This window comes from Palaemon carinicauda, chromosome 44, assembly GCF_036898095.1.
Source record: "Palaemon carinicauda isolate YSFRI2023 chromosome 44, ASM3689809v2, whole genome shotgun sequence".
Taxonomy (NCBI): Eukaryota; Metazoa; Arthropoda; class Malacostraca; order Decapoda; family Palaemonidae; genus Palaemon; species Palaemon carinicauda.
In genome coordinates, this window is record NC_090768.1 from 19017628 (window position 1) to 19044405 (window position 26778).

The following is a 26778-nucleotide window of genomic DNA, read 5'->3' on the forward strand; positions in this document are numbered from 1 at the left end:
ATGCTCAAAGAAGTTTGTGACAGATCTCTGGGCTTCTACAGTCAACTGGGGGCTGGAGACTGGTCATTTCCTCTCTTCCTTAAACCAGTTTGTAGAGCAGTCGGTTCAGAATAGAAATGGTATGAACTGTAGAGTTCCATCAAAGAAGGAGACTTCATGCTTTCAGTGGATATGAATGGTGCATATATCCAAGTACCTATCCATCAGTCCTCTCAGAATTATGTCCACTACTTTCTCAATGGAGCAGTGTACCAGTTCAAGACCCTGTGTTTCGAACTTTGCCATGCTGCTGGTGGGTTGGGTCCCATTCGTACAGGTTACGCCTTTTGGTGTACAATATCTTCATAACTGATTGATTATGGCCTCCTTAAGGAGACAGTTACTACAGGATCAAACTTGCCTTCTCATTTTTTGTCACAATCTGGGACCTTGATAAATTGGGAGAAGTCAAGTCTCCTGCCCAAGCCTTTGAGAAAATTATCTGACAAATACAACTATCAAAACGTTTTGCTAGTCATATTGTTGGCATAGAGAGTTGGCAATATGCATAGTCTCTTTAGTTTTGTGCCTGAATTTGTAACTAAAACCAAGAACTCAGCGGCACGACCCAGGTTCGAGACCTTCTCCATCCCCTCTCTTCATGAAGCATCCGGTGGTAATAGAAATGAGATGCTTGGTGTCCTGTGAGAGCTCTGAGGTGCTATCTGTAAAGGTAATATTATCTAATGCTTGGGTGTCGGTAACTTTTCTTAGCACTGGAAGAACCAGGAAAGAGGTGTTGAAGAACAGTTTCTTTCTGCCTTTGTGAGATGATTGAAGGTCTTGGTCACACTTTATCCTTCCAAAGAATCTTACAGTTAGGCAGGTGTTGAAGAAGTTTGCAAGTGCTAAACAACATACTGTTCAAGGGGGTATATCCCAAGTTCTTTTAACACTTCTGTTATTGGCTTTGTGGTGGCTACCCAAGTAATTTTGTGGCCAGCACAGCTCCTACACAGGACAGTAAGCATCTTGTTAAAGGTAACCTGTTTGATGTATGTCAGGATAAAAGGTAGAATGGGTGGCTCTTCTTATTCTTTCCTTCCCTCACTTTGGGATGAAGCAATCATATAGTTAGTGGATGTGATATTGCTGTAGAGAAGCTCATTTATTAGTACAATACCATTTTTATTTAACTAGATCTGTAAGTAGTAGTTCTCCCCCCATCTTCCATAACTAGAGGTACTATGGTGGAATGAATTCCAAGCCATTGGCCATCATGTACCAGGTATTTCATGCCAGACTTGTGAGTACTAGGTACATAAGGAAACACTGACCAGGCCCTATTGGTCAATTCCTCCCTATGATAGGCAGATAGGAGGTTGTTGGAGTTATCCCTCTCCCTCCCATATGGGACTAGGGAGACTGGCATATTTCAGGGAAGAAAAAAGAACGATTCAGTTGAGTTCTAGGTGGACGTCCTACTCACCAATATGAGAGTCTCTATTTTAAATGATGAAAGTGTATAAAGTGTATACACACTGGAACAAATCAATTTTTTCAATAATTTGTTTGTGTCCTAGCTATACAAGAGTCAATAAAAGTTAGAACACCACACCTCACCCACCCCTCTCAGTCCTGAGCCAAGAATCCAAAGTGAAGTCTTTGACAGGAGAGTTGGTGGGCTACTCGCCCATATGCACCACATGCCGTTAACTACTAACTTGTTAACAATTCCAATGTCTGTTCCAGCTCTGCTGAAGACATTCCCTTTTGCAAAGGACTTGGGTTTACAGTATACAGCTAGGAAAAATATAAATTACTTTTAACCTTTATTTTTTATCAACGTTTTATGACAATAGAAAGATGTGATTCTGCTAAGAACACTGTCCCTTGCTACTAAATATGCATTTCCCAAGTTAATTTATTGTTTTGCTTTTCAGGTAAAGTGTTTAGATGCTTTTACTATACAACAGACACGTTTGGTTGTAGTGGTTGATGGTTTGGACAGCTGTGAACAGGAAAAGGTACTTTCTGTCCTTGATGCTGTACACACACTTTTCACAGACTCTTCTGCGCCATTTATCATTCTCTTAGCAATTGATCCTCATATCATCACCAAAGTAAGTACACTTTTGTAATGCTGTTTATGTCATGATTGAGAGATGCATTAAAGTAATATTTGAGGATATTTACATCCATCTGATTTTAGCCAATGCATAAATTCAAAGATTAATGGCCTAGATAGGATTCATCTTCTACTTTATTTAATTTTTCCCATTAATAAATGTAAAATTTAAATGTCATACCAGTTCTGTATGTTTTGGAATTTTTTTTATCATATTTATGGTGCAATACAGTACAATGCATATTTTCCTTGAATAAAGCAAAGGATGATCCAGTTTCAGTACATACAGATCTAGATATGATAAATACATATACTTAGGAGTATGTTATTTCAGAGAACAGCAAATAATTCACAGTTAACTGCATGTGCACTTGATAAAATTTCAATAAGCCAAGTACTTTCTACCATACTGCAATGTAAGGAAATAGATGTTTATCGGAAATATATGTTTGTCTAGCAGGTAGCATATGTTACTGTATAAGAAAAATAATTTATTGGTAGAGAATGCCTAAAACTCACAGGAACACAATACTGCATCAGTCCTCAACATGATGATGTAGATATGAAAATGGTATGATGATGATATTGATGTATTTTCATTTTTTCTTGTTTATTTCATAAATAGACAATGTTCCAGAAGAAAAAATTCAAGGCTAAATCATTATCCCTTGTATGCTTTTATTGTACCATTGCATATCCAGGGAAAAGATAAAGTTTTCTATTATTTATTTTTTTATTTTTAGTAACTATTCAAGAATAAACTGGTAAAAAATACAAGGCTTACTGATACTGTACAATAGAATAACGTGCAGCTTAAGATTGCACTTTATTAACACCGCTTTTGATAATATAGAATTTATTGTTTTCAACAAGTTTCTTATTTGCAAGATTATTATTTTTACTCTCCATCAAAACTGCTATAAAAACCTTTGGAAGAGGCATTGAAATATTGTGGCATGAAAGTATGTAAGTGACAAGCAACACTCACATTATCTAGACTGAATTGCAATTAGATGCCTGATGCCTTCTGAAGATGAGAATTTGCAAACCAGGTTGTAGTTTATCTTTGAGTAGTCTGATTAGAAAGGGCTATAAAAGGTACTCTGTTAAATTAGTAGAAAGAAGAACTAATAAAGTAATATGATTGGTTGATAAAATTCAGAATGAACTGAATATTAAACTGACTAGATTATTCTTTTTAAGGTTTTTCCATAGATATACCGGTAACTTTTGCACTGGTATATTTTACTGTAATATAATTTTAGGTTTTAAGTTTTACTATATGTTGGACCACATACTATTGGCAGAAGAGTAACTATTGTAATGATGAAAATGTACAGTATACAGTCTTGAACATTCCCCTCCCCTCAAGTCTTACACTGATTTTGGCCTATTTGGTAAAACTTTCTTGTGCAATAATTATTTGGGTGAATAGCATAGTTTTATGAACATACCACAACATAAAATTGAACAGTAAGTAAGGTTATGGAACCATATATCTAGATATTTTGCTTATATTTTCCAGTTTGAAATACTGTTCTGTTATTTGGGAATTTTCATATTACTAATAAAAATAAATTGATGCACTTAGAATAATTGTAGAATTATGTAGCGTAAGTTCAATAACCTACCAGTACAAAGGTTTCAACTATATGAAAGGTTATGGAACCATATTGTCTCAATCCCTTTAACATATTTTCATTTTAAAAATTATTTACAAATCTTTATATTGCTGGGAAATGCATTCAAAGAATTTTGAGATTAGAACCAGACAAAAAGTTTGAGCTTAGGCCTTAGTAGAGACTCTGTCAGATATGCCTTTGTTCTGGGCGGATGTACAGTATTTCTGAAACTAGTGCAATTTAAAGCCCTTTTTATTTATTCAGTGAAGCTTAATGTATTAGTAAATCATTATATGTCAAGATATGATCTCTCATACTCTTAAGATTACAACTGTCTTTAGTAATAAGAATTCTATAAGTAATGAAATACAACTTTATCATCAACTGCTTCCCATAGGCAGTAGTAGCCTCAAGGCACCAGCGGGCTCAGAGGGACCACAGGTTCATGGTATTGGAACTGAAAACGGATTTTCAATATTGTTGTATTCATAGCAGTGATTTAGTTAAATGTAGTTGATCAATACTTTTACCTTTGAATGACCCTCTATTCATAGCTGAGCACTTGTAGTTGTAGTGTTTGTATACATTAGTTAAGAATCGAGAAGCATTTGGATATTTAGTGCTTGACTGTTAGTATTTGACAATCTATCACATGAAAATGTTTTCTTCTGTTCAGTATTGTTGATATGTAAAGGGGAAGCATTGCTTGGTGTTTTTTATATCAGAAATATGAAACGTACATCTAGAACTTTGCATAGTCTCGTTGAAATAGCATTGAACTAGAATATCTGTAGCAAAAACACAGATGCAGCAAAAGTCCAGTATTCCACCAAACAAATTGCTTCCTTTCCTTTATGTTATATTTCTTGTAATTGTCAGATTAATCACTGTGGAGGTTTATTTTAAATTACCTCCCATGTTGCAGAAAGTTGGGCATGGAGTATGCTATTGTATTAAATAACCTATGGTTATACAAATACAGTGATGTTTTATGATGCCAAAGATATTGAGATATAAGAGCAGATAAATAAAAAGAAAACATAAGCAGACAAGTGAAAGAAAAAACATTTATAGCTATTTTCACACTCAATAGCACAGTGATACAGTTAATATAACATTTTAAAATTGATTTATATTATTCTTAGCTATACGAACCTGAGTCCTTTAAAATGAGGATGTCTTTATCCTGCCACCAGAATAACCATTTTTCCTTGGGCATAATACTGAGAGTTGTGATTGAGGTGGGAAATGTAATTTAAAGGACCCAGATTTGTATAGCTGGGAAAAATACAAATTAGTTTTAAAAATTTTCCCACACTCATACAAACCCTTTCTTCTTTAGAATAGGGAGACTCACTTATTGATGGGAGAAAGTCAACTGGAACCAAACTGGAAGGTTTTTTTATTCCCTAAATCACCTTTTCTGGTCCCATACACGAGCGAGGAATCTGACTCCAGCTACCTCCTACCAGCTAATCATAAAGATGTAAAAGTTGTTAGGACTTCAGCCAGCACTAGTACACATAAAATGTATCTCCCAAGGGAGATGACATGCATTGTCAAACCAGGCACATGAAATAAAAGGTTTAATAAGACAACAACCCATCCTCCTCCTTGCCAGGAGGATAGAGGAGGAGTTCTGTTTTGTAATTGATACATACTGTATCAGTTGTCCAACTAGTGTATAACAGTTGCAGCTGCTGCACCCCCTTGATAGGGGAACAAGAAAGGGATAGAAGAGACAGTCATCCTACCATTCCTCAAGGTTTTTGCTGAATGCATTACTTAAGATGAGATAGCTAGGAGTGCTATGCAACCACTGACATCAGCCATTTTATTACCAAGAAAAAAAAAAGGGTCCAAATGTCTGTGGGCAACATCCATAAGGTACAGAGAGGTAGATGTGGTCAGACATCAGCTCCAAGTATGCTAACAGGGAAACTGGAAGGCTACTAACAGCACTAGAAAAAAGGTTCGGACTTGAAATAGTAGAGGTACGCACTAACCAAATCTGTAAATAAATGGCCTCACTAAGCGAGAAGGAAGTGTTCTTGTTTTTTCTAGGACTAATGAGAAGGCTGCGATACTCGTACACGAGGTGCTAATTCCTCCTAAAGTAGCACTGTAGTGCCTTGATGTAACACCAGGCAACTTCATGTTCACTTACATGAAGAGATAGGATTGAGGAGGTCCTGTACTGGTATTTGAGACAGACAGGTATCAGGTCTTCGTCATCCAGTCTGAGATGGCAACGGTAACAGGACTCCCATCCCACAAAAGTATGACAGAAACTCTTACTCTCTTTTTAGTGCAGAGAAAAGAAACAGTCTTGAAGGAAAGATCCCTATGATACCCCCCTCAAGTTTACAGTAGGCATATTTGCCAGTGCCCAAAAAAATTGGACTATCCCACCCCGAGGAAGTCTGTGATCTGCTGAAAAGTGTTTTGCCGTGAGAAACATGTTCACTTAGACCCCATTCATAATCTTTCTTGCTTGAGCCGTAACTAATAACTAGGAGAACAGGAAACCACTTGGTGCCACTCCAGAGTGCCCCATGGAAAAGATCAGGGACTTGAATGAACATGTTCTACTCTATCTTGGATTGTGTGGGTACTCATTCCATGGTGAGACCATTAACTGCTACCAGTATGATAGAATTATCTGCCATACCAGGCACATGGTCTGGCTGACTGAATCCTGTATATATGGTCCCTGGGTGATCTTGGTCACTCCTGCATGGTGAAGGAGGTTGGGTTCATGGATAATGTAATATACCATAACCCTTATGTGCCCTACAGTGCTAGTGATTGTCACATGTGGCACCGCTCACTAGCAACCAGCGCTACAGAGGTAGCTGTCAAACTGGCTTCTCACACTACTTAATGAACCTGAAGTAATTGGTCAGTGGATGAGCTTTGTTACCCCCTTCTGATTTAAGCAGATATCTGATCCTTAGAGCAACTGTTGTTTATGTGCCCATTCTTGGGCAACTGGCCTCGCCCCTGGTGAGATTGATCGGCAGTTGGTATATCCCTAATCAATGTAAGAAAAGATCCAACAGTCAAGAGAGCAGTACAACAGTACAGTAAATGTATACCTGCTGCAGCTAAAGACAAAATGGCGATTCTGTGAAAGGCAGGCGGGCAGGGCTTCCTCCTTTTACTACTTGTCATTAAGGAACTATATTATTAATGATTAAAGGATGAAAGTTATGTATAATTGTAGGGGTAATATTTTTATTTAACAACTAATTGTTCACGTCAGTATGATAAATCTTGGATATTAGGTAAGAATTAATTAATTAATCTTGGACCAACTATACACATAGTCATTCAGGCCCCCATAATAATTGTATGTATAGTTGGCCCTTTTTATAAGTGAAGAATCATTACTAATTCTAATACAGTACTGTATAGGAAAACTATACTATAAGAAATATATTCCTAACATACTGTACTAACAGTCGAGCTCACAAAATCCAAATGAATTTGATCTTGACTATGCAATACTTTTCACAGTAGTTTAGTTGTGATGAAAATATTAATTGGAACTACTTTTTAGTTATTTCTGTTATTTATTCCATACCAATATCAGTATGTTAGTGTGCTTGATAATTTTACTCTGAAATTCCTGCAATAAGAATTTTGATTTTAAGGTAAAAAAAGAATAGGGCATTTTTTATTGTTAAAGCTGGTTTTATGACAAATAGTTACAGAAGATTTATTTTTTTATTCAGCTGTTTAAGCTCAAGCTATTGTAAGTAAATCTTCCTTTTTGTTGCATCTTTCAAAGGATGCAAATACTGTAGTGTCAAATGAAAACTTTCCACACCATTCGCGCATTCTATAATGCTACAAACATTTTAATATCGACCACTTTAACCATAAATATCTTGCTTTGAAATTTCATTTAAATTTTTTTAACAGTGGTGGATATAAAGAGTATGTCAGAAATTAAGGTCACTTATGGAGGGTGAGCATTTTGATACAAGAACACAGTAAGGGCTCAAAGATGCTCTAATGAAGATGTCTTACAGAATGTAAATAATGATGATTAAATTGTCAGTCTTTGATATCACTCTCAGCATCTCGAATAGTTAGTCTATCACTATATATACGGTTTGACAAAATTACTTCTGGTTTCGTTGCACTACACCTATTATATAAAATACAGCAGTCATATTTTTGTTCAAATCCCTCTTGCTCTGCTGGATAACTAGAAGTTTTTTCAGACTTCAGTTTTTAATTTGTTGCTTTATGTTAAGAAATGATAGCGAAAATAAATATGATTTTTTTCACATTGAAAATTTATAATTTATTGCTGTTTATAAAGGTATATAGTTTATTGATGATTTCTTAAAAGGTTAACTCATGATAGGTGTTTTTTGTTGTTTCAAGTGTTGCAACCAATGACCTACGTAACATACGGTATGACTATATCCGTTACTTATGACTTACGTCACCCCCACATTACAGATTTGATATCAGGCATAAATATGGCTCCATCTGAGACACAAAGGTTAGGTACTTGAATTATTTTAGATTTTGGAAATACTTTAGGGGATTTTTTATCTTATCTTATTTACTTTATGAAAATAAAGTACAGTAACATTAAGTACTGTTGTCTTAAAAGTGGCAGCTTCAGATAAGAGAGCATTAAGAACTTATCATATCTTTACTAACTTATTTTGATCTTAAAAGAATTAGTTTTCTAGGGATATCTCCTCCGAGTTAAGTTATTCCTTTATATAATCCTCTTGCTAGGATGTTGGCCTGGTGACTATGCCAAATAAGGAAACTACAGGCTTCCCCTTTGGTTTTTATTATTATCATTACTAACTAAGCTACAACACTTGTTGGAAAAGCAAGATGCTATAAGCCCAAGGGCTTCAACAGGGAAAAATAGCCTAGTAAGGAATGGAAATAAGGAAATAAATAAAAGATATAAGAAGTAATGAACAATTAAAATAAAATATTTTAAAAACATTAACAATAAAACAGATCATATATAAACTATAAAAAGACTGTCAGCCTGTTCAATGTGTAAAAATTTGCTGCAAGTTTGACCTTTTGAAGTACTTTTAATGGTAAGCTTTGCACTTGTGCTAAACGAAGGATTAGTTACGACAGTTGAGGTACTAGCACCTATGCTAATGCCATTAAGGAAAATGCAGATGAGCTAGCAGACAAGCCTACTCTAGGCCAAAACCCACTGCCCTCTGACACAAGAAGCAACTGTTCAGCTACCAGGCAACACTAAGATTTATACAAAATCTGTCATCTTGTTCCTCTGCAACAATATTATATACTGTATACCACATTTTGAATGCATGCTTAAAAAGGTTGCTCATGAGCACTTGCTTCAACAGACAGATGGATATTAGAATTTAGCTACCAGTCTGGTCTTCTCTTTTACAGTCCAGAGGTCACATAGAGCTGACCGGATCACAGAAATGCAAGGTTTTTGCAATAGAAGGGCCTGAAGTAACTGTTATGAGTTCAAGGCTCGCGTAGAGGCGATAGACTCCGACAGTTCTGTGCATTCTGAACCCTACTTAATGGCTCACTGGAACTTTTAGGCAAAACTTTAGAGTTTAAGGTCCAAAAAACAAGGCAGGTTATGCTAGAAAAACTGCCTTGCCTAAAGATATATACAGTAGGTCTTCTAAGATACACAAACAAAGGAAAAGTAGTAAAATTGTATATACAGTAGCTCACTACTAATAACCCCAGAAAGCTGAAAAATATGGAGTCGTGTTTCAGTATCACTCTGAAATTTTTCTCGGACTAAACAAGAGTTTATTTTTACATTTTGAGCAATTAAATTGATCAGCTATCAGCAAAACAAAGCTCTGAAGAGGATTGATTGATTTGAAGTTCTCTGGCATCCTCTTAAGAGGAACTTCTAGCAAAAAAATACTCCTCAAAAATTAAAAACACACTTATTTTTAAAGATGTGCAAGATATTCTTTTTCCTCGGAAGAGGAAAGTGAACTCATCTCGCATCTAACCCCATAAAGAGAGAAGCGGACATAAAAACGTATTTGATTATCTGATGTACTATGATTTTCTTATGGTAATTTTCATACTTTAAGAGACTACATTAAAATCACAAGTAGTAAGGATAAAACTTGATTTTTTGAAGTTTGGTTTTTGTCCTTGGAAAGTTCATTTCTTGACCAATTTAAATTATGTTTTAGGAGACTCTTCTGAGGGTATTTTGACCTATACACTTTGATCTGCAGTGGCCCAAAACTGTCTTAATACCAGTTATAGTAATTAATTCCTGTTGCAGGAATTTTCTATAATTTTCTAAGTATACAGATTTTTATTTTCTAAGAATACAAATACTATTTTGTGAGTAGTATCATTATGCTACTCCGAAATAAATATTCTTGTTTCTGTATTGGAAAAAAATGAAAATTATAATTTTTTAACATTTTTTATCTTAATATAAATTTACTATTGATGGTGCATGATGTGAGGTTTTGATTATTTGAGGTGCCGAAGACTGACATGAACCGCTGAGGACTTGATAGACATTGTTTGGATTCTGTGGTACATCACCTCATTGGCCCCCTACTCCACAGAGGGTTTCAGCCCTTAGCCCTTTTACTGACCAACTTCATGTGCTAAAGATGTCTTTTTTCATAACATCCATTATTTGATAGTGAAATTCTTTATATATATATATATATATATATATATATATATATATATATATATATATATATATTTATATATATATATATATATATATATATATATTTATATATATATATATATATATATATATATATAAATATATATATATATATATATATATATATATATAAAAGAACATAGGGTATAGAAGTGCCCTACACAAAGGTAAACTGCATGGGACAGATTTTTCCTAAACCTATGTAGCTTACTTGAAGTTGGCTAGAATCCCAATTTACACTGCTGTATTGTAATTAAATATTTTTAGTTATATTAAATGGTTTTCTTACGCATGGATCTATACTTTCATCAATTTATTGCATTTTGACTTGCCTCTTATCCTCTTCAGCCTTATGTACATTTAGTAAGGTTTTACTTTAGTTGTATACAGTAGGAAACTTTTTCATTTATAGATTTTATCCTTGTATATCCCATTAATGTTACACATAAAGCATAACATCGCAAAGTTTCAATTAAAAGTCTTTCACTCACCAGTGTAAGCAAAATTTGTTACTAATAATATATCTATAACACGCTGCTTCATCTGATAATGCCATTTAATAGTTCATTTCTTACCTTGTGGCTAAGCTTAAACATGAACAGCAGCATTATATCTAGTATTTGAGTGAAAGATAAATTAATTTTCTCTACTTATGTATCAACCATTTGAAAGGAAGTCTCTTTAACCAATATATTTCTTGCAGACTTTTTGTAAAATAATTAAAATACATATAGAGTACTCAAAACTATCTACATAAGATAGTTTTTAAAGTACATTGGAGATTTTTCAATCAAGTCCAAGAATTCCTTTGGAAAATTAAATATTTTAATAGTGAATTCTAGACAATTTGTTTTTTATATTATGTATTTTATAGTGCTGTTTCCAATAAAGTTATTTACTTTATTTTTGCTGAAGTGGTTAGAAATATTGGAAAATATCTAGTTCTCATTTGTCACAATAGCCGGTGCATATATCTTAAAAGACCGTACTCTGTGCATATATATAATATATATATATATATATATATATATATATATATATATATATATATATATATTATTTGTGTGTATATACTGTATGCAGTACAGTATGCTTAATATCAAATTACTTTACAGTACATTACTTGTGTTTAGAATAGCTATTAACCTATTTTTAACTCGGAACTATTTCAATTACAGGCCATAGAACTTCATGTTCATCGTGTTTTCAATGAATCTTCTATTAGTGGCCATGACTATCTTAGAAATATTGTTCACTTACCATTTTATCTACAAAATTCAGGACTTCGGAAAGTAAAACAAGCTCAGCAAGTAAGTTTGTCAAATATATTTGTTTATTTATATATGTAGCCTAATTGAATAAATATTTTAGTACTTTAAAAAATATTTAATTATACATTGCAAATATAAATTTTATTTATTTTCTTTAATGTAAGGGCTATTATACAATATTGATTAAATACGAAACTAAATGCTTACGGAATTTGGTCTTATATTTTTAGTTCTGTTAATTACTTCTGTTCACAAGTAAAGAAGTAGTAGTTGAATTGAAAATATTATTCAGCTTAAGTTTGGTTGGACTGAAGCTGAATTAATATAATTTATCATTGTAATGTTATTTAAAATTTGACACCTAATAATGTTAGGTGATTTAATAATTATTTTAACTATTAATTTTAACAATTTCATAATAGTGACTTCAGGTAACCTAAATTTCTAATTTGACAAATAAAAGCAAAATTGAGAATGAAACTACTGTCTTCTTTCCAGGCTGCTGAGCGTAGTAAAAGTCGTAGTCAAAATACATGGCTTGAGGTTGAAACAGATTCTGTAAGCATTGCGACTACTTCTGCCATGGGAGGCATCAGCCATGTGAGTACGAATTTATGCTGGTAAAAGTGGTAGATTAAGTACTTGTCTTCTTGTTTTTGTGTGATTTGCATGAATAAATTTAGATATTCTGCACTTTTTATTGCATCTAGAGCAATCTAGTTTCAGTGCTGTGCTTGATATGCATTGTAATTTTTTAAAGAACTACCACTGCAGTATCTGGAACTTCAAAAAAAAAAAAATAGATAAAAAAAATAAAAAAATAAATATTAACAGTTTATAAGTCAAAGGCTGGAGTAAATAAAATCAGATTTGATAATGGTAAATTCCTTTTCATACTTTCTTTATGCTATTTTCGATGCGATGTACATTTCTGCATTATTATCTAAATGCTATTTGCTTTTATAGCTTGCTTGTCCATAATTTAATTTAATTCTATAACCAGAACCAAGTCAGTTGATATTGTTTTTTTCTGAATTCTTATCAAAGTAAAATACTTTGTAATGAATAAATTGTTGATTTATATCAGGAAATAATTTAAATTGCAACTATCTGTTTTTATTGCTTTGTTCTTTTCTGTCAAAGTTGAAACATTCAGTTATATAAGGAATATTTCTTTATCATTCCCTTGCCTTTAAGAAGACCAAGAGCCCTAATAGGCTACCAATTGTGGATTTTTTTTCAACACTGTTGGAAGAGTAAGTCCCCTATATAAGAAAGGGATGTATTCCAAAATGTGTTTTAATGATGAAAAGTTCTCTAGTCCAACACAATTAACCTAAACATTGAGCACATAACCTCCAATTTCCTACTTTCCATATCTTCAGCGATCTGATCATGCTAACATTAGTAAACTAGCCTACAAATGTATCAAAATTTCTTACAACAAATTCTACATAAAAAATTTATATATTACACACATGTCTCATCCTTGAAAGTTCTATCTAGGAAATTTCCAGTATTCAAAAAATAATAAATCTCTTATTTGTTGCTATCAGTCTTATTAATGCTAATTTTTATTTCCATTAATAATGTTGATACATTTTAGGTGTCCCTCATTTTGGTGTGATTTTGGTATAATTTTTATTGATCTTCTGGCTTTATGATGTATTCTGTTTTGCAGCCTTGCTAGAAATTTTTGCAGATTTTCCCACTTTTCTGCTTTCGTAAAATTTACCTAAACTTTGCAAAAGAATTACTATAAAAGTTATTTTAGTCATAATCTTATTTTAAGGTTCTTTAAAAGTTTCCTTCTCTAAGCTTATAAACCCTTGAAAGCAAATAAGACATCATCAATGTTTAGAAAATCTAATTTTGTTGTTTTGTACTATGCCTGATAGTGCCTTGATATAGGTTTGACCTTTATTTCATCTGTTAACACCCCCCCCTCTCTCTCTCTCTCTCTCTCTCTCTCTCTCTCTCTCTCTCTCTCTCTCTCTCTCTCTCTCTCTCTCTCTCTCTCTCTCTCTCTCTCTCTCTCTCTCTCACATATAGGAAGAACAAATTTTGGAAATATAATTTTCTGTATGACCACCCTTAATTTACTTTTTTCCTCCTTGAAGCAACCTCTTGTTACTTCACTACAAGAATAGGAAAACATTAATTTTATAACTAACTCATTTTCACCATTATACATATATCTGAGAACTGCTGTTCTAATTGATTTGATAAAAAACCTTCCCTGAAGCTATTTAGATATTCTATAATATTTCGCATCCCTCTTGTAAGCAAAAGAATTTGGTCATTGCAAGTAAGCTGTATTTGATGCGTTAGGGAATAAGTCCGTAGATTTTAGTGGTAAAAATTAGATTTTGTGTTTGGCAAGCACAAAATTCCTTAATTTTCTGAAAGATAAATAGCATGATAGTGTGAAGTAATACAAACTAAACAGTGGGTAATAATCAGATTAAAAGATTAGTATGTAAACATGCAAATTTGAAAAGCATGGCAAACAATTATGTGGACTTGTGGAAGTTGCGTTGTATGATCAGAGCTATATATTAGATTCTGAAGAATAATTATTAAATGAGGCCTCTTCATAACAGGTTTTCAATATCTCTTCTATTTCCAGTGTCTCCCATTTTAAAATAACTCTTGTAATTATGTATTCCTCATTAACAGGATGCAGCCTGTCATCCAGTTATTTGTCAGAATAATTTTATTAGTTTCATAGTACTCTCCTACTGTATAATATGCTTTTGTAATGTTGAAAAAATGTCTGTTTACAGATAATATATTTTTGTATGATAATCAACATTTATGATTTAGATGGTTTTTGTCTTACTGGCTCTGTTTATCTTTATTGTTCAGTGCATCCATTTTCATTATTTTGATTTTGTCTGCCTTATTCTCATTAGCTTTATTGTTCTAAACTCATCTTGTGGACTTTTCTCATGTATGACTTTGTGACACAGACTGTTCAGATGCTTTTGAGGTAGAATTAATCCTTTGGAAAAATATATAGTAGGCTTATAAAAACCTTAATATGAATTAAACTTCGATTAATGTTTACACTGCTTTCTCACAAAGCATACTTGAAAGCCTGTAACATCCTTTTATTGCAAGAATTGTGAAAAAGGCAAGTTCCCATTTAACTTTTCAACAAATAAGTTCAACTGCTTCTTAAAATAGGGTTGAAGTTTGACTAAAATGAAATATTTTTGCTACATTTCAATTTGATCCACATAGTTTCCTGATAAATTCAGGTGGTAGGAATACAGAAAATAAAATTGTGCGACTAGTAATGTATTGTGTGGTCAGAGCAAGTAGTACAATCTTTCTACTGTATGTTGCAATGAAAAGCTGCAAAAAAATGTTTAATATAAAAAACAGCAATAATATATACAAGATAAATGAAATGAGTGGAATTCTGATTCTTCAAGGATAGGCTTTCTTTGCACAAAGCCTTTGTCACCTATTAGAGCAATTAGACGTTATATTTTTGGCTCTCCCCTCAAGACGTTAGAGAATATGTACATGTATCAAGCTTGTAATACAATTAAAATCGCCATTATAATTATCTTTAATTTCAAATTTATAAGGCCAAAACAATATTATGAAAGTGACAAACTGGATAGACTTTGACATCCGACGCAAAACTGAAAATAATTTTTATGTACCTCGCAAATTCGTAATGTGTGATTGTAGCATGAAATTAGAATGCTATGTGGACTATTTTTCTTATGCTCCCATGTTATGCCTTTTGTTTTCATATCCCTTGATCCCTCCAGATACCATTAAAACGTGGTTTATCAACTGAAAGCGGATTCAGTTTAGCTGTAAGTACTACCACCACTACCTCAAATGTCCCTTGATTATTGTGATGTCTCATTCATCTACATGTCCTATGTCTGGCCTGATTTGCGCTCTCCAGTGTCTGTTGTCATCCTTTATAACTTTTTCCTCTAACCAGCCATGGCTATCATCCATGTTTGGAAAAGCTGTCTAGGCTTTTAAATTGTCAAAGACCAGATGCAAAGGTCCAGCTCTGGTGTTGGTTCATCCTTAACATTTGCTTCCAAAATATTCCTTTCCAATTTTTGTTCCATGCTTTACAGAATAACATCCTAATTTTCGTGTAAGACTGCTATTGCTTAATGCATTCTCAAGTTTACATTTAAAATTTATACAATGGTATACTGCCTTAGAATTTATTCTAATAACATTAAATTACTCGCAATTAAGACCACTGGTAAAAAAGACCCTGCAATGAATGATTCATACTTTGATTTGTAAGTTTTAGTAATGCGTGAGTTCATAGCAGTTTATTTATGCAAGTACAGTAAGTAAATTAATCCTAATCTACTGTGTGTTGTGTATGAAACCTCTTTAACATGTCGAAACATTTCTTATGTCCCCTGTATTTTCTGTGGATAAGGATTTTATTTGCCTGAATTCTTGCAACCCCAGATATAAATTATACTATAATAGCTTTGGTTTCTGCATCATGCTGGCATTATGATATTCTCGGGATAGAGTATTAAATATTACGTTTACTTTTTTGAGGGGGTGAATAGTTCATTTTGATCTCTTCCTGAGTGGTGGTGATTATTAGGTAAGCATGTACAATCAGTTATATATTTTTTTAATGAATAAGGTTGATAGTTTGTGTGGTGATAATTATTACTATTTTCTCAGGGAGAGATTCTCTTACAGTTCTCTGAAAATTTTGAGATTAAAGGTTATGATGCTTGTTTTCAATTCAAGGCATGTTACTATTAGAGTGTCTCACATTTAAGAGATTTAAATGATGAAAGGTATTCAAGGTTAAGGCATTGCATTTACTATTTATGGAATTAGTAGCGGTATATTTACAAATATTAGATATGTTATGTATAGTAAGAACTTCATTACCTACTCCTTTTTTTTTTCTTTTAAGAGGTAGTAGTTCCAAGTACAGTATTCAGTTTTCATAACCTTTATTTTTGCACTGCTTTAGATAATGGAATGTGCTTCATGAACAAATACAATACTTTAAATCTATTGAAGATACTTTTATGTAAAGTAATTATAATAATGCTATAGAAAAATATTCGATTGTCCTTATATACAGGAATTAAAGTCATAAACTTTCACCAACTGTCTAATATAAATACAGTACTGAAAAATCTTCTTACGAATGCAAATTATCCTCCTACACATATTATATGAAGTATTTTTTAATTGATTTAAAGTACTTTAATACTGAATTGATATTTTACAAAAATTATCACATTTCATATTTTGAATAATTTTGGCAGAACGGATTTATACTATGAAATGGTTATAAGATTCTGTGTATTCCATTAACTTTGCTAAAGATCATAAATTTATGCAGATAATTTTCAAAATTTGTTGTAGATACCAGCCAACAGACGTCTATCATCGGAGAGTGGATTAAGTACTACGCTCAACCTTCGTCGTAACAATAGTAAGAGCAGTCGTAGAACCTTGAAACCTTCAGATTCTATAGCCTCTAGTATTGGATCTAATCTCAACAGGGTTGGTGGTGCTCAGGACCTTACTAAGGTATAGTCTGAATTCTAGTGTATACTGTAATATTATATCTTGTAGGCACTTATCTTTGCCTGATTTTAGTGATTTCTCATATCAAGGGCGCATGCTTGTTCCCAAAGTAGGATTTTATGACATGTACACTATTGTTAACACAAATATTAGTTGTGTTGTTAAAGATAAAACCACAGATCACACAATACTGTGATTAAGTGCAATTACAACGAATACAATCAGTGAGTAGAATTGTTTATTGTGCTTGATAAACTTATGCTTAATTTTCCCTTTTCCAGGTCTTATTAACAGACGACTACTTTAGCGACATTAATCCTCGTTCTATGAGACGGTTAATGAATGTTGTATATATTACTGGAAGGTAAGGAGCATGAGGTTGAATCATGGGTTATAAATTTCATGAACAGTTGTTCCTTACTTCATGAACTGTAATTGGAAATTGAGGAAAAAATTTTGACATAAAAAGTACACAGTACAGTACATTAGCAACTATAGGCTCTTCTAAAAGGTTTGCAAGTGCGATGAGTCATACTTATCGTATGAAATTGACAAAAATTCAATGCTTTCATATATACTGTACCACTTCAAGATTATTTAAATTTCTTATCTTTATTTCAATAAGGGAGTTTTTTTTATATCTTTTACATGTTTTTTTAGTTTAAGGAATTTTCAACTATGTTTAACAGAGGCAACATACAACATTTTAATAATTCTCTAAGAGAGCAATAGATAAAGCCAGAATGGTTCAAGATATAAGTGTACTTTTTAAGTTTAGTAGATTAATGTTTTGGGAGACCGATAGTTAAGTACTGTACTGTAGGGTTGTGTTTAATGATTTATTTGAATATTAAACTGTACTGTATCTTGAAAACTATAACCTCTCATAGAGACGGTTGAATACTAAGCTATATTTCTGTAACCAACAGGTTATTAAAAGCATTTAACATAGACTTCAACTGGTACCATTTGGCCTCTTGGATTAATATAACAGAGCAGTGGCCATACCGAGCATCATGGCTCATATTGTATTATGAAGCTAACGAGGATACCCTAGAAGATAAAATGTCACTAAAAGACCTTTATGAAAAGTAAGTCATGTGGATTGTTACAACTACCACAATGAATTTATCTATGTGGGTTTCTCTTTAAAAAATTACAATATTACCTAAATGACCAAAGTATTGTGAGTTAGATTACAGTACAATGTTTTCTTATACAATTATTGATTGACCTTTAGTGTAAACTATGTTGGTAATTTGCTTAATTGCAATAATGTTTATACTTTTCTGCTCAATACCAGCTACCTTCTCTAATATGGTAATTGTTTTCTACTCTTACTAGGTTAAAACATCAAATACCAAATTCAAAAGATATCGAGCCATTACTGGAAATGGACAAAGAAGAGAAGAAGTTTGAAATTTTTCTTTCCATGCACAAGAGCTCCTTGCACATCTCTAATCTCAAAGTATTCCTTCCTTTCACCATAAATCTTGACCCATTCATAAGAAAGGTAAGGGAAACTTAAGTACATTATATGAATTTTTATCCTTACAATGTACTGTTCAAAGAAAAGAAATGAGGTTGGCCATACAGATGATGACAATTTCTTTATTTGTAGGTCAAAATTCAAATTTAGGAATCTGATATTGATCACATAGAATACATAGTTACTTTATTCTAAGTGTATTAAGAAAGTTCTGTCCATTTGGATCTTCCCTGGCACTGTACAACTACTGTAAGTCTTATATTTTTTAAAATAGGTTATAAAAGAAGATCAGCCACAATTTGACGATGCTGCCCCACATTTTACTGCAAATCCCACAAATCATTGGTCCATGATGTCATATGAAGTTCCAAGCAAAGCTTCAACTACAAACAGAAGAACGGTAATTATAACATTTAATTTCCACTTAGATTCTCTATTTTTTTGCAGCTGTATATTACCATATGCTTGTGTATCCCAAATATGTTAGTCAAGTTTTCCATATTTTGTACAGGAAAATTTTAACCATATAAGACCTACCATTTTCAGAGTTTCCTGCAGCCTCCTTTGAGAGCAAATCAAAAGAATTCTACAGCAAGTATGCCCCCAGGAATGAATCCTCTTATGTGGGGGTATGGTCCTCCTCCTCACTTTTTACCTTCTATTCAATCTGCTCCTTCAGTTGACTATAATGTGCCAATGAGTATAAGTCAGCCTCTTAGCACAACTCATGCAGCATTACCGGTAAGTTCTTTACACATTTGTAATGTATGTGTGATACATCCTTGTACTAATTAACCTGAAAAAATGCATTGATTTCAGCAACTGTATAATTTCTAATTATACAGTTGATTGCATATGTCCATGAATACTTTGCATCCTTTAATTTTTTTGTGCTTGATGCAAAATTTGAGTGTAAAATATAGCACTGGACAATAGTGAAATAACTTTAGTAATTTATAATATCTATTTCAGGCTGAAGCAGCAGACAAAAAGCTTTCAACTCTATCAATTGAGGGCTTATTTGAAATATTTAGTAAAGTTGATGGTGTATCTATAGGCCTTTTACCAACTTACAAAGAGCGTCTTATTGAACATAACATCAATGGCAAAGTGCTACTCCATTGTAATTTAGATGACCTGAAACAAGTGAGTATAATAATAGCCAACTGCATTTTTCAATTTTATTTACCAGTGAGTAAAGTAACGCCACGTTACGACTACAAAATAGTAAATTATACTATGAAATAAATGGTTTTCTATCTAGATCCCATACAGTTTATAATGAAAATTTCATTTGCATCATACATATTCAAGTAAGATAAAAATCTACAAAGAAGTTTTAATTAGCAAAAAAAAAAAATTCTTTTTTTTTCCCTTACAGGTCTTACATATGAACTTTGGTGACTGGGAATTGTTCAGAGTGTTAGTGTTGGGTCTCAGAGAAAGAGAGGCAGATGATGAATATATAAGTAAAAATGTTCGATTTGTCGATCCCCACCTGTCATCTGGTCATGATGGTGTTGAGGACACCAATGCCCCAAGCAGTTTGATCAGCACCAGCAGCAGCAGTAATGAAGGTTCTCTTGTACGGCGGGGTAATGTCACAAAGATAAATCTCGGCTCGTAATTTTGTGATTCTCTCTCTACAATCATAGCTATTGCTGGCACCCTTCTTATTCCATTACTTTTCCAAATGCACTTGAAAACTCATTTTCTTTATTTTTTGTTTGTGTGACTAACCTACTTCTCAGCTAATTTGTGTAACTTCTGTATTTATGTCCCGTACAGTATAGCCATCTAAATTGCTAAGTAGCTAATATAGCATCTGCATTTTCATGCTTACTGCATTTTTTTATCCATTGAGAAGTAGTTTGAAAGATTATTTAATTTCTAAATCACACATAAGTGCACTTGGCTTGACTTAAAAATTCTAATTCAATTTTTGGTTTCTATAATTTTTTCCAGACTTCAGAATTCTTAGCTATATTTGTAAATATATAATTTGTTTGTGGTAAAACTGGCTTAAAGCTTTTACTGTTCTTTATTTTCCAGTTTAGAAATCTGTAATGGGTTTGCATATTACTTACTGCATTAGTTAACTGTAGTTCCTTGAAATGAAGAATACAGTACAGTAGTGTATATAAAAGGCCAAAATAAAAGCTTGTAAAACAGCTGATTAACCTACGTGCATTCCAGTATTTTACTTGATATTATTCACTTTTGCTCTTTCTTTATATCGTAAGAAATTAGAATTGAAAATAATCAAATTCTAAATTCTTCATTGTACAGTTTACATTTGTGTTGAAGGGTTTATTTTATTTATCATTCGTATGACCAAGGGAAAGTATTATGTATTCCTAATTAAAATTATTTTTTCAAAGTAATGCTTTTCACTTTTTAAAATGTAGGATAATAAAGCTGAAATTACAGTTACTTCTAGTCTTGTATTGGATAATTGTAGCGCAGTGTAGTTAATATGTATATACTGCATACTAAATATACATATTAAAACAATATGGCTAATATATATTAAAGCAATACTGTACATATAATGTATATATTATACGTTACCATTGCTTTATTATACAGTATACAGTGCTTTTATCATTAAATATACCTGTACAGTACTTCCTCGCCAGGTATGTAATTTAGACTGTAGATAGGCTTCTATCTCCTTATAGTATGTATATTCATATTTTTATACTTTTGTTTATTGCTGTTTAGTATTCTCAGTCCTGTTTAGATAACTGATGAGGTTATTCCCTATTCTCTGTACCTACAAAATAAAGGGCTCCTAATGGCTTTCTTCTCTTTCTATTGTCCTGTTGTCTACATGTGAATTTTCAATGTAATGGAGTATTTTAGTTGAATGGTTTGTGTGTACATATATATATATATATTTATATATAAATATATATACAGTATACTGTATATATTATAATGTATATACTGTATATCCTTTTTATCCCTTTGGTATCTTTCCTGTCTCCAGCTAACTATTTCATAATGAAATGTCATAACATGTGGTATATGAGGAATGTTTTTAAGTAATTTCTGAATTATGATCTTTGATTTGAAGATTGGTAACTGTAGATGGTTTTGGTGACTAAAGTGTTCATTTATTCCACATGCTGGTTTTTGGGAAGACATTTTTATCTTATTTTTGATATTTTCCAGAGATATGTTAAAGATGAAAGTAATTACTAGTAATGCAAAATATAAAGACTTGACAGACATAAGACTACTGATTTTGAGTGCAGAAATAATTTCTGGACCTGTTTTTCATTATAATGTGTACAGTAATGTTATGACATAATGGATTTCGCTTAATTTTGACTGTTTTGTGACATAATCTGACTTCCTGACCTTCCTATAGGATCAAGTCGGTCGTCATCAACATATAGTGGGAACAAGGAACGTGAGGAGTCTCACAGCTCAGTTCGTAAAATGACCAAACAGAACCTCCTTGCTAAACAGGTACGTAGGAGCCCTGTTCTCTATGATTCAGTCGATTGCTACTGTTCCAGTGTGTCAAAGAAACCATGTTTACATTGTTTTTTTATTAATAAGCAGCTACCCTCTAAAGTTTGTTCTTTAGTAGTTGGAGTTGCTCCAAGGCCAGAATCAGTAGGCACTTCCAGCACAACCACATGGGATGGCTGTTTATGGGATGATGCTTTTATATATTAAATAAAACATATATAGAAGTATTTTAAGTACAATACTATGTATTATACTGTTATATAATTTAATTAATAGTCTGTTATCCCCAAATTACCTTCCAAAGTTAAGTTAAGTGCTTTTTGAAATGAAGTACCTATATAATAATTTTTGTAATTCTATATAAAGTACAAAATATTGTTGGACATTTCAACGTCATATAGCTTTAATGAAGTACCTACTCTAAAAGATTATTTTTTATAATCTTATTACAAATTAATCAATATAATTCTCCCTCCTTTACTGTTCCATACCGAAGTGCTCATTGAAACTGGCTAAATATACACTGTTTATTAATTAACTTTATTAAAGCATACTTGGAATCAATTTTGAGTAGATCACTATCATAGCTCTTCAATATTTTTTACATATACTGTACTATTATTTGAAGTAGAGCACGTATTGGTAGACTTGTATTGCTATAAAAAAGTAGGCCAAATAAAACTCATACATTAGGTTAGCTGCCTCTGAAAATTAATGTAATTCATTTTAAAAAGTTTTTCTTTTAAGTTATTGGTAACTTTTAAATATGATATATCCTGTCAGATGGCTATCTGATGATGAGGTTTAAGGCCTGCTTATAATTCTAAAGTTTTGTGTTAGAATTTAGTAGTACAGTAATTTATAAGTGTCTGTTTTAACAACTATAGATAGTCAGTAATATATTTAAGATTTATTATTTCATATCTATTTATATCATCATAAATGTATCATACAAACTACAATAATCTTATTTTATTAATGCTTTATTGCCCAACATGATGTGATGCTATCCTTCAGAAAGGCGAGTAATCAATAGGTGAATGAAGTCTTAATTTTCATTCCAAGGAAAGTATTTCCTTTGTTGCAAATTTCTGTGATATGAAGGTTGATATCAGCAGTTTACAAAATTGACTGGTCAGGTATCCCTACCCATCATCTCTTCAATTTCACGTTTGTTTGTGCACAAATACAGTACAAACCCTCATTCTTTACATAGAAGATTTGATTCAGTGCAAGCTGGTTTAGCCATAAAAACTTCAATACGAGGTGTTGACCCTCCGCTAGTTAGTGATAGGTAGCCCAGAACAACTCTCCTGCTAATTAGTGGGGGTTATTGCTCACACACTTGCCCAGAAACTGGGCTCACTTTTGATTTGGCTACGGTTGAGTGCAGACGTTCACATATCTCTCTCCGAAATTCCTTTTTTAACTTGACGAAGTAACTTTTTCTTTCAACTTTTTAGATATAATTGTGTTTGGAGGACTGTAAGTTATGCAGGTTTGTCCTGGTGTATCAGACCGCTCTTGTGGTACCTTTATGTCAGCTTAGGAGGTGGATCCTCAATGACTTTGCCCTACGTGCAAACCCTCTCCTGCACGGAAGCTTCTCCTTGTTCTGAGTGTCGGGAGTGCATATCCTCCCAGTGGTACCGGTACAATAGATTCAGGAAGTAGTAGTTTAGAAGAGATTCTTCGCCCTTGAGTTCATCCTGCTTTTCCAACTAGGATTGTAGCTTAGCAAGTAATAATAATAATAATGGCAAAGAAGTCCTGACCTTTTTCCACGACAGCTAGTAATCTTCCACCCACCTCTTCCAATTTGGCTTCTTCCAGAGGTCAATTAGGTAAGAGTGATGACCATTTAACCCCCATACAACCTTCTAGAGAAGACCTTGTTGCATCCCCTAGTTTAGCAGTGACGGACTCCCTTCGAAGGGAGTCTTCCTTGGTCGGTGCCTTGCAACAGGCTTTGGCCTTCCTTTGGGGCTCTCGGGTTTCCCCACAAAGGATGGGCTTCTAGAGGTGCTGAAGCTAGGAGTACAGTGGGAACGCACATCTGTCTTCACACGGGTTGGCCTCAGCCTTTCCCCATACCAGTCTTGTACCTCTGGTGGGTTCAAACTTCCAACCCATTCCCTCTACACAACTTTCAACGTAGTTTCCTCTCCCATCTGAGCTTCTGCAGGCTGGTTCTCTACTGAAATGTAACCTAACCCTCAACTTGCCGACCCTTCGTGGCCTTTTTGTGGACACTTACAGACATGTGAGAGATAGCCTTCGCTTTAGTGGTCTTTCCCTTGAGCTGCTTGCAAGTATGTGAGCGACTCGTCTCCGCCACGCACAAGCTCTCTAGAGCTAGGCTCTTCAGGGCCTTTTGGTGATCACGCCTGTCAGCTTCCCAGAGCGAAAAGAATTTCCCCTCTTGCCTCTGCTACACCATTAGTCTTTACAAGTCTTGCGCACATTTATAAGTCTTACGTGCAGCCCTCTGGGGTCATACGTCAGGTGAGTGCTCCTTTGGGAGTTCTGCGAGATTGGTTAGAAAGTGTTCTGCAATATCTGCAAGCACTTTCTAAACCAAACATGCCTCGCTCTCCACCATCAGTGTGCTATGAGGCACAAGCTTTTCGAGAACTCATAGAAAGCTCTCACCAGTGAACGAGGCCTAAGGCTATTCTTGAACTCTCGGAGAAGGCTCTCACTAGTTTTCATGCCACAGCACATGGAACTATGCTCGTACGCCCACTTTACATGACCCAGTAGCACATGCTCAATTATTCGTGCACGCATCAATGAGGGCAGTACATGCTGACACACCCACTGTTTATTAGCAATTAAAGAATGTTTCTGTTACCATGAGTGCTCCCATAGTACCACCTTCATTCTGCAGTAGCACCTCATACACGATCAGCGATCCATTTGTCTTTGGAGGAAGTAACTCGTGCATTCACCTCGGGCACTAAACCGTTGACCTCCCTCTGACAGTGTCAGGGTCTCCACAGAACCCTACGGCTAACCCTAGGCATTGGAGTAAAACTGCCACAGTTTGTGCCCCAGTTCCTCACGCAGTCCCTTTAATTCCTAAGTCAAACCAGTGCCAAATCCCACACGCAGGTCATCTGCGCATGTATCCAGATATACGAGGTATCTAGATACCAAGACCGATAAGTCTGCGCCTGTTCCAATGTGGGAACAATTGGGAATTGTTCTGATTAAGGTCACCAAGAAGTGAAGGAAACTAGGACAGGTTACGCCGCCTCCATGAGACGCCCTTCATCCCGAGGACGAGTAGGGAATCTAGATCTTTGAAAGAGATCTCGTTTGATGACAAGTGCAGACTATCTCCCATTGAGACTGTTGACAATGCCTTCACCACTCCACCATCTGAGTTACATGCTGCGCTCTTTGAACCTCCGCAGGCTTCTCAGAAGAGGGCTTCTAGTGTTTTAGCCTCCTTTACCTCTAAGCCCTGAGGACAGAAGGCTTCAAGTTTTCTTCTTAAGAACTGGGCATCCAAGATTGTCGATGATCCAGCTCAAAAGAGAATTCAGGAGACTGTGACGGCCTTGTCGGTTCCCTTGGCCCAGTGTCCTTCTCCTAGGCTTCGGTCCCCTGCTAGGGTACACAATGATGACCCTGACTCAACGAAGGCCCAACCAGGTGTGAGCCACAAGTTGGGAAAAGATTTGGATTCTGACAATTTCATAGACGTATTACTAACACCAGCCAACCCCAAAGCTCTAATCTTCTAGCAAGGGGTTTGGCGTCGATGACCTTCGATGTAAGGAAGCCAGAAAACTTCAAATCAATCGATCGATAATCTGAGCAAGGGGAGTGTGATTACTCCTTCATGCAAGTTTGGTCCTGTATCAGAACAGTTACAGGAATCAATGAGCCCACATACTCCCCCCTTCCCCCGAGGGGAGAGACACAGTGATGAATTTCTTCTGCTGTACCAAACAACCCACTAAGCCAAGGCTAAAGTTGCCTTAGTTTAAGATTGTTTCAGGGTCCATCAAGAAGGTAATATAGCAGATCTCGCCAAAAAAGGACTCTCGTTTTATTCCTCCCCATTTTGTTAGGGGGAAGAAATATTACAATAACTTGAATGATGAACATTTTCCCCTGCCATTAGACTTGGCAGTGTCGGCTTTGGCCTTGGCCTTGGAGAAACTTGCTGCTCAGCCAGTGATGTTTCCAGTGGCGGATGCTGCCAACATGGAGAAGGTTGTGAAGGCCACTTTGGCCTGGTTCTGTGGGTTATCTGGCCTACACTGAAGACCTGTTAGATCCAGAAAAGCAAAATGTGTTTAAGAACGTTGTTCTTTCCGGAGCCAGAGCGATTGGGTACTTGGCTCATAGCTCGGCGAACCAGTGGGCCAACAATATCTCGAAGAGGAGAGAGACTGACATCATCAAGTTCCTTTCTTGTCTCTGTTCAACACAGAAGACATCGATGCAGTTGCAGAGGAGAAATGCTGAGCTGTGACTCCCTCTCCAAAGAGCTGTAACATCTCGTCCTTCCACTTCAGCGAAAATGT

The 26778-nt window shown here is 34.4% G+C and overlaps 1 protein-coding gene across 11 annotated transcripts in view; it reads left to right on the forward strand.

Annotated features, from left to right (window-relative positions):
• LOC137634335 (kinase D-interacting substrate of 220 kDa B-like) overlaps nt 1-26778 on the forward strand; it is an 860646-nt gene that overhangs the window by 742855 nt on the left and 91013 nt on the right. For 10 of the 11 annotated variants that reach the window (XM_068366729.1, XM_068366726.1, XM_068366728.1 and 7 more), the window contains 13 exons: nt 1923-2102; nt 11611-11742; nt 12202-12303; nt 15492-15539; nt 17101-17268; nt 17547-17629; nt 18195-18356; nt 18610-18778; nt 19029-19154; nt 19301-19495; nt 19727-19900; nt 20136-20349; nt 22131-22231. In XM_068366729.1, coding sequence (XP_068222830.1) covers nt 1923-2102; nt 11611-11742; nt 12202-12303; nt 15492-15539; nt 17101-17268; nt 17547-17629; nt 18195-18356; nt 18610-18778; nt 19029-19154; nt 19301-19495; nt 19727-19900; nt 20136-20349; nt 22131-22231 — 1854 coding nt within the window. The remainder of the gene's footprint in view (nt 1-1922; nt 2103-11610; nt 11743-12201; nt 12304-15491; nt 15540-17100; nt 17269-17546; nt 17630-18194; nt 18357-18609; nt 18779-19028; nt 19155-19300; nt 19496-19726; nt 19901-20135; nt 20350-22130; nt 22232-26778) is intronic. The other variant, XM_068366720.1, reaches the window with a different exon arrangement.